Here is a 15,114-nt window from a genome sequence, read left to right as displayed (position 1 = left end):
TTTGACGCGTGGCTTGTAGTTCAGAACAGCCAATCACAAAGAAGCTAGCGACCAAGGGGCGGGTCTGTCGCCGGCTGGCTCAGGTGATTGGCCGGTGGCCATACCGCCCCGCCCCGTGATTGCCACACCGCGGGGCTTGCGGGGGTTCCTTCCGCACCTTTCCTCGGGTGACTGGGGTCCGCTGCCGCCTCTTTGGGGCCGGGCCATGGGCGGGGACAGTTGCTGGGGTATTAAAGGGAGGCTCGCCCGCGGCCAGACTGCACGTACTCGTGCGGCGGCGTCCCTGCTGTCCGGTCTTGGGGGAGGACGCGGCTCGGGAGCCCGTGTACTGTGGACTGGAGCCTTAAGGTGAGGACGGGAGGCGAGAGGGGAGCGCTGCGGTCAGCAGGGCGCCTGCAGCAGAGACAAAACCCGACAGGTCTGACCTGGCAGACCTGCAGTGGCCCAGTGCTAGCCGAGCCGCCTCGCACCAGATGTGCCCGGGCTGGAATGAGGCGCCATCTCTACCCTCCACTCCTGGTTAGTTGCAAAAGTGCAGAAATCCTTTTACACTCACTAGAATTGGGATTCTTTCAGTAGTTAGGTGGATGGACACGCCGAGAAGATACCTAAAATGACTGAGCAAGTCCTGTGTCCTTTTCTCTCACAAATTGGGGTTCACAGGGATGGAAGCATTCAGACATAGAGTTCCCTTTTTGGCACCGTGCTACTGCTACTTTTCCTCTTATGTTCTAGGGCTGGTTTTGGCTGTAGAGGTGCTGGGAATTGAACAGAAGTCCTTCCCACTATATTTGAACTATACTCAGAGCTCTAACACCACGTTTTGTTTGTTTGTTTTTTATGAGACATCTAGAACAAGTATGATATACTGTGTTGGATATAGAAAAAATTCTTGTTTATGAAATTTAAACCAGTAAAAAAAAAATGTAGGGTCATTTAAAAATGTTAAAGATTGTACGAGACTGAGCCTAATATCTATTGTGTACTGCATAAATACTTCTCTCTCGTGTGCTGTGTACTATTCTGAGATCTTCATCTATGTGAGGGATTTAGGAGTCGCTCCATTTTACAGGTCAGAAATTGATGCCGAGTGGTTTTCACCCAGTACCATCAAGCTGGGATCTGAGTGGCTAGCTGATCTTGCCTATAGATTTACCAGTTGTGGTCCCAGGCTCACTAGCTCAGTGTCATCTGGAATACAGAGCCTTCTGTTTCCTATGGTTTGCAGGGGCAGGCCCAAGAATCTGCATTTTTCTCTGAAATCTGTGCTGAAAATCCCTGTATAGTACTGTGATGTGCTGCCTCCTAGAGGAAAAGGTAGAAATGAATATATTTGGGGCTTTGGAGATCTCCAAATTGTATTTCAGGATTGGATAAGTTTTAAAAGTTTTATTCTAGGATAAAATACATTTTAATTATAAGCCTTGAGTGAGCAAAAACCCAAGTAGATGCTTGACAGACTATAGTGTTTTGATGCAGGCTTGGTTTTATGTCTTGTGGGAAGAGGTATATGTACTTGGTGAGAATAAAGGCAATAAGACCCCCCTTTACTCCTGCAAAACTCTTAAACTACCATTCATCCACTTTACAAATACTGGTAAATCACTTAGTAGGTGTTATGCAAGCAATTTGAAGTTACAGCTTAAACAAAATAAGTGTAGGAGCTGGAAAGATGGCTCAGTACTTAAGAAAATATGCTGCTTCAGCAGAGGACTTGAGGTAGGTTCCCCAAGGCACCTGTGCATGCACGAAAGTGCACACAAACTCACACACACACACACACACACACACACACACAAACATAATTCAAATGAATCTTTAAAAAATGAAGATAGAATGTGAAGAACGGCAAAAAGGCCATAGGGGGAAAACGCCAAGCCAAAGAGAAGGGCAGATGTGGAGAAGGCAGGGGTGCTGTTTTTACATGTTGTGTTTAGTAAGGAGCTAATGGGTAAGGTGACATATATAAAAAGGTGAGAAATATAAAAAGAATAAGTTGTGAATATAATCGGGGAAGGACATTTCAGCTAGAAGAAAGAAAGAAACATTTATAGAGGAAGCCAGAGCACCAGAGTATAACACAGATACAGCTTTTATATGATTGTACCTAATAGAAAGTGAAAGGATATTTTAGTGGTGTGTGCATAAAGTATAAAACATAAATGGAGGGCATGTAATAGTTGGCCATGACCACCGCTAGTGTCATGGGAGATGGGGACAGGAGGGTCTCAAGAGCTCACTGGCCAGGTAGCCTTTCTAAAACTCCGAGCTTTGGGTTCAGTTGTTTCAGAAAATGCAGTGGTGGGTCATCAAAGTGTTTTAGTGGGTAAAGGCAATTACCGCATATGTGTGGTTACTGAGTTCAATCCCCAGAACTTACAGAAAGGTAGAAGGAAGTAGAGAGAGAACTAACTTCACAAGTTGTCTAAACGCTTAAGTGCCTGCACACAGGGCCACATGTATACACATACAATAACAAGTTATTTTTATAATCATGACTGTTTTTTTCCTTTTTAAAGAATTATTTGTTTTATGTATGTGAGTATACTGTCACTGTCTTCAGACACACCATTACAGATGGTTGTGAGCCACCATGTGGTTGCTGGGAATTGAACTCAGAACCTCTGGAAGAGCAGTCAGTGCTCTTAATCACTGAGCCACCTCTCCAGCCCTAAATTATTTTTAATACATGCATATATATATATATATACACAACTATAAATTTATCTTAATTTTAATTAATATGTGATATCATTTCCTCCCTTCAAACCATCCCATGTCCCCCCTCACTTCTTCAATGTTTGTCTTTGTTATTTTTTCATATTTTTTTCATTTTTTTTCTTTGTTATTATTTCATATATCTACAGATGCACAAATATATAAACTTAGTGTGCTGGCATAAATATAATGTGCTAAGTCCGTTTAGTGTTACCTGACTGTGTATGACTTCAGGACTGACCATTTAGTACTGGATAATATTTTTGGAGGCTCATCTCTGGGGAAGACTAGTTTACGCACACTCAGCATTCCTCAGTTGCCTGTGGTTCTAGGGGTGGGACTCAGTGAGAGTTCCTTCGTGTTTATTGGTGTCAGACTTGATCGGGTCTTGTTTAGGCAGCCACATTGTTGAGGTATCATTTCTGTAATACAGTCTCACTGCCAACTTCAGTCCTCTGGGCCTCTTTCTGCCCCTCCCCCCTCCCCTTCCACGATATCCCCTGAACCTTATCTGTCCCTCTCCCATGATTCCTCTGAGCCTTATGTGTTGTGGATATGTCCATTGGGGCTTAACATCCCACAATCAGTTGCTCTCTGCCTTTTGACTTATTGCAGTTTTCTGTAATTGCACCCATCTGCTCCAAAGAGAAGTGTCTTTGATAAGGGGAGAAAGCTACACTTACCTGTGGACATAAGACGGTATTAAGAATGCAGTTAGGAATCATGCTGGATTAGTAAACTGTTGACAGTAAGTCCTTTGCTGAGATTGACAACTTCATTAACTCTAAGTAGTTGGCTAGGTTTAAAATATTGGGCATAAAGTCCTCCTGTCAGCAGGCCTTGAGACCAGTTAGACAGCTGTTGGTCACTCACAAAGATATGAGTGCCACTATTGTCCCCTTAGGGGATTCTTGCCATGCTGCTCATTGTGGTTCACAGGTATCCCAGCTGGGTGGGACCTTTGGGTTTTTTTCTCTTTGGACACTTACATGGTTCCTTGGAAGCTAGTCCTCAGGGAGGATGCTTTCAGGTCTGGTCAATCTAGGGTCCCCTGGATCCCGTGTCTGAAGTGCACATCAATAGAAACTTAGCTTCAAGGGCAACAGCAGTAGCCTTATATTGTTTTGGGTGACTCTTGGACTCCTGACTTGGGGTTTTATTGCTGTGAAGAGATACCATGACCAGGGCAACACTTGTAAAGGAAAACATTTAATTTACAAGCTGGCTTACAGTTTCAGAAATTTCCCACGTGTCATCATGGGGGAAACATGGCAGCATGCAGTGCTTACACGGGCCTGGAGAAGCTGAGAGCTTGATCCACAGGCATCAGAGGGAGACTGTGTACCACACTGGGCATAGCTTGAGCATAGGAGACCTCAAAGCCTGCCCCCACAGTGACACACTTCCTTCAACAAGGCCACACTTCCTAATAGTGCCACTCCCTGTGGGCCAAGCATTCAAACACATGAGGCTAGACCCAGTTCAGGTTCTCCAGGTAAGCAGGTGTGTAATAGGGTGTTAAATCCTTCGGGCATCTGCCAAGGAGTGGCATAGCTGGGCCATAGGGTAGATTTATTCTTAACTTTTAAAGAATTCTCCACACTGATTCTCAGAGTGACGGGATCAGTTTGCAACCCACCAACAACGATGAATGAGAATTTTTTTCTCCAAACCTTTTGCGGCATTTGTTGTAAGTTATTTGTTAGTGGTAGCCACTCTGACTGTAACATTAAATCTCAAAAATTGTTTTGGTTTGTATTTCCCTAGTTGCTAAGGGTGATGAACATGATTTGGATAGTCCTTAAACATTCCAATTTCTTTCTTTTGTTCTTTTTCTTTTTTCTTTCTTTCTTTCTATTTTATTTTATTTTATTTATTTAAGAACTCTGTTCAGATTCCCAACCCCATTCTTAAAAAATGGGTTGTTTGGGCTTTGTTTTGGACTTTTTTTTTTTTTTTTAAATTCTAGGTCTTACCCTTTGTAATGGTTTGAATATGCATGGTTCAGGGAGTAGCATCATTAGGATTTGTGGCCTAGTTGGAGGAAGTGTGTCACTCACTATGAGGGGGGGCTTTGAGACTCTTCTCCTGGCATCCTGGTAGTCTGTCTGCTCCTGGATTCCTTTGGGTGAAGATGTAGAACTCTGAGCTTCTGCAGTGCCATGCCTAACTGGTCACTGCTGTACTTCCCACCATGATAATGGACTGAACTTTAGAACCTGTAAGCAGTTCCAGTTAGATGTCCTTTATAAGAGTTGCCTTGGTCATAGTGTCTTTTCACAGTAATGGGAACTCTGAGACACCTCTGTCAGATATATAGGTAGAGATTCTCTCCCATTCCATGGACTTCCTGATCATCTTATTGTTTCTTTAGATATGCAGAAAGCTTTTTAACATTATGAGGACCCACTTGACAGTTACTGACCTTAATCCTTGGGCAAATGCAGTCCTATTCAGAAAGTCCTTTGCTGCACTTACATCTGTAGGATACTGCCCGTGCTTGCTTCTATGAGTTTCAGTATTACAGGCTTCATTCATGTTGAGGTCTTCAATCCGTTTGGACTTAGGTTTTATGCAAAGTGATAGATATGAGTCTGATTTTACTCTTCCGCATGCAGGCATTCAGTTTTCTATTTCTAGTTCCACATCATCTTGAAAGATGCTGTCTTCAAGGTGTGTTTTCTGTAGAGCACATGCTTAGTATCTATGAGGCCCTGGGTTCGAGCCCCAATACTCCACTTGCTCACCTCCCAAAGAAATAGATGGAGATGTCAGGAAAAGACATGGAGCCAAAGGCTCCCATAGTGTCCATGACTGCTGAGTGGAACATGGGTGCATGGGGGAAAGACAATAGAGGCCATGGGGTTTGCTCTCAGGGAGAGACTATACCAGTGTTTCTGTTTAGTAGTAGAGAGGGCCTTCACGGGATTCTGAGACATATCCAAATATCTGTGTTTTCCAATAGTCTTAGGTGACCCTCAATGGGGTCAAGACCCCCGGGTTGAGAACCATGCCCACTGGGACTTGACTGCTGGAAATAATGGTGGTAAATTACCATGTGTGCTGTTTTTGCCCTTAGTTGTTCCTGGACAAGTAGGAAAGAAGTCATTAATTAGTGTGGCAATATGGGGGTCACATGTCATGTTTGGGAGGAAGATATAGGACATACCCCCAACTACAAGGTAAGATATATGTGTTTGTTTCATGTAGCCCGGGCCTCAAACTTAATGTATCAGTTGAGGATAATGTTGAACTGTTGATCCCCCTACTTCTACCTCCCAAGTGTTGAAATTATAGTTGTCTATTATAATAGTTATATACAATGTATTTATTCAGTGGCTGCCGGGAGACCAAGAAATAAAAATCTTTCCTGAACAACCCCTGTAAAGGGACGCTGTACTCAGGTCTGCCCACTTAGTAACCTGACAGTTGTGACACACAAATGGGTCAAATGGATTATACGGCTTACTGGAGTCATGGCTATCTCAAAAAATTTTCCATTGACATTGGTTTTGAGAGGTTCTGGGGATCTGAAATCTTTTCATTTGCTAATTCAGACTTTATAGCACATATCTCAGAAAGGATGAAGAAATTCAGAACTGCTCTATTGACCTTAGTCACGGTCCTCCAAGAATAGTCTCCTCTCCGCAAGTCCTGCCGTGTTCAGTGACTTTGGGTGTCATTTGCGAGGAGGCTTGAAAAACAACAAAATGATGGCAGGCTGAAGTGCACAAGGAATCGGGTGGTGGTGGATGTGCATGTGAGCATTTCTCACACAGCAGTGCGCAGAGGGTTTGCTGGACACAGGCTGGCTTCTCTGCCCGGGTTCTACCAAGTATGCCGCAGCAAGAAAGCTGTAAAGAAGCACCTCGTATTTGTTGTCAAATTTCAGTGTTTTGAGTCATCATAAAATCGATGTCATAATTTTTGAGGTTAATGAGATAATCTTATTTGTTTTATCTGGGTGACTGGTTTGAGGTTTTAGAATCAACCTGAAATAGTGACAGAAATCTTGCTTTTTCAGGAACATAAGTATATCAGCATGGAGCTAATATGGGTATCTGAGTCTAAGGCCTAACAAAAAGGCTTCATTTCAGTTTTCTGTGCCCTGGTTCTTTGTGTTGTACTGAATCATCCGGGATCTGACTATCAGCATGTGGACAGCGTTGTAATGCTTAAATTGCACGTCCGTGTGCAGTGATGAGCTCAGACTTCATGTCTTTTATACTTTGAGGGAAAAAAGTGAAAACCTGTTGTATGTGAGAGGAAAACAAGTAATCATGTAGAAGGTAAGTTTTAAAAAGCTGTGTCATGAGACTAGACACGCACACTCATGGGTCTTAGCCACTGTGAGTCGCTTTAGCTCCTTATTCCTTATTTCCTTATTCCTCCTCAATGGCTTTCTTTGCAAGTGCATTAGGCTGTTGGGTCTGAATTGTAGTTCCCTGCTGAGCCACACACTCAAAGGACTGTAGCTCTGTAGTCTCTCTCTTTTGTTAACAAGAAATGACAGCCATGAGAATTTAATTATCAGGTCTAAAAGAGATGGCTTAGCAGACAAGAGCACTGGCTGCTCTTCCAGAGGACCTAAATTCAATTCCCATCACTCACATAATGGCTTATAAGCTTATGTAATTACAATTCCAGAGGATCCAATACTCTCTTCTGGACTCCACAGCTACTGACTGCAATTAATGCACAGACATGCATGCAGGCAAAGTGCACATACATGAAGCAAAATAAAAATCAAGCTGAGCATGCTAGTGCACTCTTAAATCCCAGCACTTGGGAAGAGGCAAAAAAACAAGTGGATCTCTATGAATTTGAAAGTCAACCTGGTCCACATAATTATATAGTGATTAATGTGGATTTTTACATTTTTTATTTCCAAAATTGGTATATTTAAAGTCAAACACTGTCCTAATAGATCTTAAAACAAACAAATAAACAAACAAAAACCAAAGCTCCTGGGGTGATGGGTGAGCATACAGGCTTTCTGACTCTGCACGTGTGGACACACACTGATCTCAGGTAAGAAATTCAGTGTCTCCATCTTTTATAAAGGTTTTTTTTTTTTTTTTTTTTGGATTGTGGATTTCTAGGTGTAAAGTTACTACTTTAAAGACAACATCTTCTGGCTTCCATCAGTTCCAGGCCATGTCCTGTCTTTGTTCCTCCACAAGTGATGTGTGTCTGTCTTCAGAAGCACCCTCTGAGTAACAGTGACTGGTAAGTGGTGGTGATGACTGGGGACTTGCTTTTCTGCCTGTCCTTCTGGGTACTCTCAAGATTCTTGGACTTCTGCTTCAGTTCCCAAGTGCTAAACAATGCTGGCCATTCAGTGTCCTCTGCCTCTTCTCTGGATTCTTCTTTGGAGATTTTAATTCTATGTTTAAATCCTTGATATTGCCACATACCAAACTCTTGGCTATCCTATTACAGTCAAAATGTTGTTGTTTTACATTTGGATAATTTCTACTGAGTCTTTTGAGTCCATTGAGTCTTTCTTTGCGTCAAATTTACTGGGGAGCCTATCAAAGGAATTCACAGTTTCTATTGTTTTTCTCACTGTTAGCACTTCTGTTTCATTCTTAGTTTGCTTTCTCAGACATTTTTAAATTTTGTTTTTATTTTCCTTCTTGTCGGCAGCAGCCATAGAGGTGAAGTTTAGTTATTATTAGCTACAGTGTTTGAATTTTTCTTACCTTAGGTTTAGAAAAGCCTCTTAACCAAAGGCTCCTCCAGACAGAGCAAGAAGTGAGAAGACAGATGTTGAGCTAAAGGCCAGTCCACTAACCTGTTTCACTTTCTCAGGGACAGTTGTCCTCTAGATCTGGCTTTTCCCCTAAAGACCCATCAAAATTATAACTTTTCTCTTGTTCAACCTATGTAAACCTTGGTAATATTTTGCATCCTGTGTTTATGAGTTAGATGTGGGCTCTTAGATTGTAACACCTTGGTAATGATAGGTCTATAAAGCCTGACAAAGGTTCTTTTTTTTTTGGCCATGGACACAATGTGTTTGTCCTTTGGTTGAACATTTCTGTAAACCTGCTAAAGTTCAGTAAACCTCAATGATATACTTGATCACATTGGTGGACAAAAAGGCATGCCCTTTCCTGCAGGGCTGCAGAGGCTCCTGCTTGCATTCACGGGTGCAGAATGCCACAAGGCACAGAGGGAGAAGTGATCCATTTGGGGTAAGGGGAATGGTTGGTGTTGTGTAGTAATGGAAGCATTTCAGCTGTGTTTTATGACATGAAGTCTTGACAGAGAGATGGCTATCCTAGGCTAAGCTCAAATTGTGACATATTCACTGGACAATTTACTCTCTTCCTTTAGGAGCCTGATTTGGTGGTGGTAGTGGTTTTGTGTTTTTATCTTGTTGTAAGACCTTTTTTTGTCTTTTTGTTGTTGTTTTTTTTTTTTTTTTTTTTTTTTTTTTTGTTTTGTTCTGTTCTGTCCTAGTTCTTAGTGGTAGGCAGGTCCTTTGTTACTAGATGAATAGTTTTAGGGCCAGAGATGTGGGGCTTCTTGTTTGTCTTCCACGTGAAAGTTCTGGGAAACGTTATTTCTCTGCTCAGCCTGTGAAGACCATTGGCAGCATATGTCCTGGAGAAAGGCTGCCTCATCTCACACTTTGCCCTGGCTGTGCTACAGAATTCTCTCTGTAGACTGAGCTAGCCTGAAACTCACAGAGATCCACCTGCCTTTGCCTCCTGGGTACTGGAACTAAAGGTATGCACCACTATCGTCTGGCCCTCTTTTTCTTTTTTAGAAAATCTTCAGGAGATGCCGGAGGATACACAGGAAAATCCATGGTTGTTACTGTCTTTCTTGAGAACTTTCTTGAGAAGTTCTATACCAACTAATGATTTATTTTGACTTGCTGTTTATAATCTACTTCTGGCCTTTCTCCCTAACCAGTCTCAGGCCAGAGCCAATGAGCCTCACTTAAGGAGTAGATATGTAGGTTATCTATTCCCAGTTTGGGCATAGTAGCCCATTCTTTCAATTCCAATACGAAAGAGGTAGAGGCAGGCGGATATTTGTGAGTTTGAAGCTAGCTTGGTCTGCATGACAAGTTCCAGGTCAGCCAGTGCTATATAAGGAGACCCTGTCTCAAAAGCAAAAGCCTACCCCCAAATGGAATTCTGTAACCTCACACATGGTAAGTAAGACTGCTAATATATGTGAGCACTGAGAACTGTTTTACAAATTAACATATGTTTTCCTCTGGGGTAGGAAGTAAACCATCTATCTCCAGAAATGTCTTCAGGGAACAACGAGCAGCATGACCTGTCACCGAGGGACTTACCTGAAGAAGCCTACGGTTTCCCATCTGAGCTCCCCCTGGAGGCTCAGAGAGGACCAAGCACTGACTTGAGGCAGTTTGGGCCCAGTTATCAACGAAGAGCTTTTCGTAGGATCCACATGGAACCTCATGAGAAACCAGATATTAACATCAAACAGTTTGTCATCAGAAAGCTCCAAAAGACTTGCCAGTGTAGCACAACCAAAGTCAGAAATGGGATTTTTGATTTCCTTCCTGTTTTGCGATGGCTCCCAAAATATGATCTGAAAAAAAACATTTTAGGTGATGTGATGTCTGGCCTGATCGTGGGTATACTGTTGGTGCCCCAGTCTATTGCTTACTCCCTGTTGGCTGGCCAAGAACCCATCTATGGTCTATATACATCATTTTTTGCCAGCATTATTTATTTCCTGTTTGGTACCTCCCGCCACATCTCTGTGGGCATTTTTGGAATACTGTGCCTTATGATTGGTGAGGTAGTTGACCGAGAACTACATAAAGCCTACCCTGACATTGCTGCTACATCATCTTCTCTAGCAGTGGTTTCAAATGGATCTCTGGTCCTAAATGAAACATTGGACGGACTGTGTGACAAAAGCTGTTATGCAATTAAAATTGGTAGCACTGTGACTTTCATGGCTGGAGTTTATCAGGTAAGAAATGGTGTAGGGGCCCAGCACTCAAGAAGTAGGGGTAGGGACAGGGGAGGTGTTTGAGGCCAGCCTGGTTTCATAGCAAGATCTAGGACTACATAGTGAGAGCCTGAGACACCAGGGGAAGAAGGGGGGAGACATAACAATTGCTTATTTCTGGCAAAGGCAATCATTACACACAAAATCTCTGGTATGTAGGCTGCTAGGGGTTGTAATAAGGCTACCACTTACTGAGTGCTAAAGAGATGAGTAGTAGAACCTAAAGCCAAACCATACATTCCACTGTAAGATAGAGCTCTTCGTAGGCTGCCTCTTAAGCAACAACAGTCAGATTTTTATTATTAAAAAGAAATAAGACCAGAAAGGGTCCTCCAGCCAACTAGTGCAGTTCTTAACTTTGTATGCTAGAAACACTGTGCTTGCTCAAGATCATTGTGGCTGATTACTGGCAAAATCACCATGAACAGCCAGATGAGAGCAGCAGGACGGGGCAGAGGGTGGGGGAGGGCAAGGAGGAAGGCAGGCCAGAGTCCTGCTTTCTTTAAGAATAGCTACAATACGGAGAGACTTCTACTAAATTTAATGGTTCTCTTGGATTGATGAAGAGGGGAGAAAAACTTGAGGACCATCATTTTACCAGCCAAGAGAAATGATTACAAATTAAAACTTCCTTGAGGATCCTACAAAACTCACCAATCTGTTGTTATGATTGTGTCCCTGCCTTTTAGCATCCACAAATCAATACCAGCACTAAACCTGTTCTCCATGACAGACATTTGGAGCCAGGAAAGGAAGGGGAAGAATAGCTGGCTTTATTTAGTACTTAGATGAGGTGGGAGAAACAGAAGAAAGGGGTGACGAGTTTTGTTCCTAGAGTCTACATTGCCTTTCTTCTTAGTGTATCTGACTGAGGACAGGAAGGGTAGCAGGACTCCGAGGGCATGGGCAGCGAAGGCTGTAGTGTGATTGCTGATGCAAAGTGACATGGATGACAGAGTGGGACTCCGTTTTGGTGGGAATCCAGCTTTTCTACCAGTTAAATTCTACTTTCTGTTGTAACATGGTCTACGCCTGTAATCTTAGCATTTAGGAGGTGGAGGCAGGAGGATCAGGAGTTTTGGGTCATCTTTGGGAAAGTTCAAGACTCCTCTGGGACCATGAGACCTTAACTCCAGAAATAAAGATTTTAAAACCTTCAGTTTAATGGTAATAATTTTCAATTTGGGGGAAAAAAATGTTTTCTGAAGTAGAAGTTCTCCAATTTGAGCTTTTTGTTGGTTGGTTGGTTGGTTTGTTTGTTTTTGTTTTTTTTTGGGGGGGGGTTTTGTTTTTGTTTTGGGGGTTTGTTTTTTTGGTTTTTTTGGTTTTTTTTTTTTTTTTGGATTTTGTGGTATTATTGAGAAAAGTTTTCTCCATGTAGCCCTAGCGGTCCTGGAACTCGTTCTGTGGACCAGGCTGGCCTTGAACTCATGCAGCAGTCTCCGCCTCCCCAGTGCTGGGATTAAGTGTGCCACCAGGGCCTGGCTCCAGTTTGAGTTTGTATACATTTGTTTGGAAGCTAAAAAAACAATTCTTTTTGGAAGCCATCTGAATGGTGTTCCAATTTTAAATGATTGTATAAGGTAGAAATCCCAAGTTGCTATAGTTGGGCTAATGAACAGGAGGCTTCCTTGCATAGTGACAGGAAAACTTAATGTATGATTACATTGCTTTTAGCTCTGATACTCTGGTACTCTGATAGTTTGTGGCCAGGTAAGGAAGGCTGAGGTAGTAAGAAGCTGAGGCGCTTGTTCCCATTCCTGCCTAACACTTGCATATGCTCCCTTCCAGGTAGCGATGGGCTTCTTCCAAGTGGGCTTTGTCTCTGTCTACCTCTCAGATGCCTTGCTGAGTGGGTTTGTCACTGGTGCCTCCTTCACCATCCTCACATCTCAGGCCAAGTACCTCCTTGGGCTGAGCCTTCCTCGGAGTAATGGTGTAGGCTCAGTCATCACTACCTGGATCCACATCTTCAAAAATATCCATAAGACCAACATCTGTGATCTCATCACCAGCCTTTTGTGTCTCCTGGTCCTTGTGCCAACCAAAGAACTCAATGAACACTTCAAAGCCAAGCTCAAGGCGCCCATTCCAACCGAGCTCATTGTCGTCGTGGCAGCCACGTTAGCGTCTCACTTTGGAAAACTAAATGAGAAGTACGAGTCCAGTATTGCTGGACAGATTCCCACTGGCTTTATGCCGCCCAAAGCCCCAGACTGGAGCCTCGTTCCTAATGTGGCCGTAGATGCAATAGCCATTTCTATCATCGGTTTCGCTATCACCGTATCACTCTCTGAGATGTTTGCCAAGAAACATGGCTACACGGTCAAAGCCAATCAAGAAATGTATGCCATTGGCTTCTGCAATATCATCCCTTCCTTCTTCCACTGCATAACTACTAGTGCAGCTCTTGCAAAGACCTTGGTTAAGGAGTCCACAGGCTGCCAGACCCAGCTGTCAGCTATAGTGACAGCCCTGGTTCTTCTGTTGGTCCTTCTGGTAATCGCTCCTTTATTCTATTCCCTTCAAAAATGTGTCCTTGGTGTGATCACTATTGTAAATCTCCGGGGTGCCCTTCTGAAATTTAGAGATCTGCCAAAGATGTGGCGGCTCAGCCGAATGGATACAGTTATCTGGTTTGTGACTATGCTGTCCTCTGCTCTGTTAAGCACTGAAATAGGTCTGCTTGTCGGGGTTTGTTTTTCAATGTTTTGTGTGATCCTCCGAACTCAGAAGCCAAAGATTTCACTGCTTGGTTTGGAAGAAGAATCTGAAATCTTTGAATCCATTTCCACTTACAAGAACCTTCGGAGTAAGCCAGACATCAAGGTTTTCCGCTTCATAGCCCCTCTCTACTACATAAACAAAGAATGCTTTAAGTCAGCTTTGTACAAGAAAACTTTAAACCCAGTCTTGGTAAAGGCAGCTTGGAAAAAGGCAGCAAAGAGGAAACTCAAAGAGGAGACAGTGACTTTCCGTGGGGACCCGGATGAAATGTCACTGCAGCTTTCCCATGATCCCTTAGAGCTGCACACTATTGTGATTGACTGTAGTGCAATACAGTTTGTAGACACAGCAGGGATCCACACACTCAAAGAAGTTCGCCGGGACTATGAAGCCGTTGGTATCCAGGTTTTACTGGCTCAGTGCAATCCTTCTGTGAGGGAGTCCTTAGCCAGAGGGGAGTATTGCAAAAAGGAAGAAGAAAATCTTCTCTTCTACAGTTTGTCTGAAGCGGTAGCTTTTGCAGAAGACTCTCAGAAGCAGAAAGGAGTGTGTGTTGTCAACGGTCTGAGCCTTTCTGCTGACTGACTGGGAAAGTTAGTAAAAGGAACTATGTCTTGCCAGTTTCTATGTGCAACATTTTCTACTGTGAAAGGAGAAAGTGGTGCACATTTGGAACAGTTCCCCTTTGCAGCTAGCCTTTTGATGGTCTCATGTGCAGTAGAGCTTTTGGTTGGGTAGAATCAAAAAGAAGTAAATGTGTGGCTTCCAGCTTTCAAGCAGATAGCATTCTTGGGGTACTGTGTATCAATAGAATGGAACTGTAAAGCAGCCCCCCCCCCCAATTTAATTGCCTCACTTTAGAGATTGTATATCTGAACTCTGTCCTCCAGGACACAGAGGGAGGTAAAGTTGAGGTTTGCATTACACATGCTGGAGCCTTTGCATGGCTCTAGAGAGGAGGAGAAAGGATGCATGCAGCGCTGCTGGCACAGAGGCTGATGATGCATGAGACCCTGCTGGCATGTCTCTTTTTGGGCTTTCTTCCCCAGACAGCAGTAAGATCTCTCGCTGATAGTTGGAAACCACCATCTTTCCTTCATGTAGGAACTGTGCCATAGTCTCATAAAAGAATCCAAACCTCACAGCCAGCCTGATGCTATTGTACAGAACCTGTATAGTAAACATCTGATGTGACTGTCATCCCTTTTTATTTAGAATAAGTAGGTAAGGAAAGAGTTCAAAACCAGAATGGCAGTGGAAGTCTTGTCTTTCTTCATGGGAACTTATCTACTATTAAGCTCCTTCTCACCTTTGACTCGTTCTCATGCTTCCCCGGGGAATCTCTGCTTAATTGGCATTTCTGAACACCAGCGGCAGTGTTATCAGGGAAAGCAGAATGTTAGCTTAGCAGCTTCTTACAACACTGCATGGGCTTGTGGTGCACATTCAAGGAGAGATCACCAAAAAAAAAAAAAAAAAAAAAAAATGACAGTTCCCCTTAAGAAATGCCACAGTCCCACCACTGAGGCATTCTATGAAGGATCTGCTGGGGGTTGGCAGTCTTTCTTTATAGAAGTGGCTGTTTGTGAACAAGTACAGAGGTGATGGGGTGCTTCCAAAAGGACCCCATCATTACTTTGAAGATGTGATTTCCATGGTGAT

The 15,114-nt window shown here is 43.2% G+C and overlaps 1 protein-coding gene across 1 annotated transcript; it reads left to right on the top strand.

Annotated features, from left to right (window-relative positions):
* The first annotated feature begins 211 nt into the window (after positions 1-211).
* Positions 212-14,181, top strand: SLC26A2 (solute carrier family 26 member 2). Its single transcript, XM_080920046.1, has 4 exons — positions 212-348; positions 7,821-7,947; positions 9,964-10,686; positions 12,517-14,181. Exons 3-4 carry the CDS (start codon positions 9,988-9,990, stop codon positions 14,035-14,037), a joined length of 2,220 nt encoding a protein of 739 aa, XP_080776172.1. The 5' UTR covers positions 212-348; positions 7,821-7,947; positions 9,964-9,987; the 3' UTR covers positions 14,038-14,181.
* Positions 14,182-15,114: the final 933 nt, after the last annotated feature.

This window comes from Micromys minutus (genome assembly GCF_963924665.1).
Source record: "Micromys minutus genome assembly, chromosome: 8".
NCBI classification, from domain to species: domain Eukaryota; kingdom Metazoa; phylum Chordata; class Mammalia; order Rodentia; family Muridae; genus Micromys; species Micromys minutus.
This window is presented reverse-complemented; position numbering and strand designations above follow the sequence as displayed.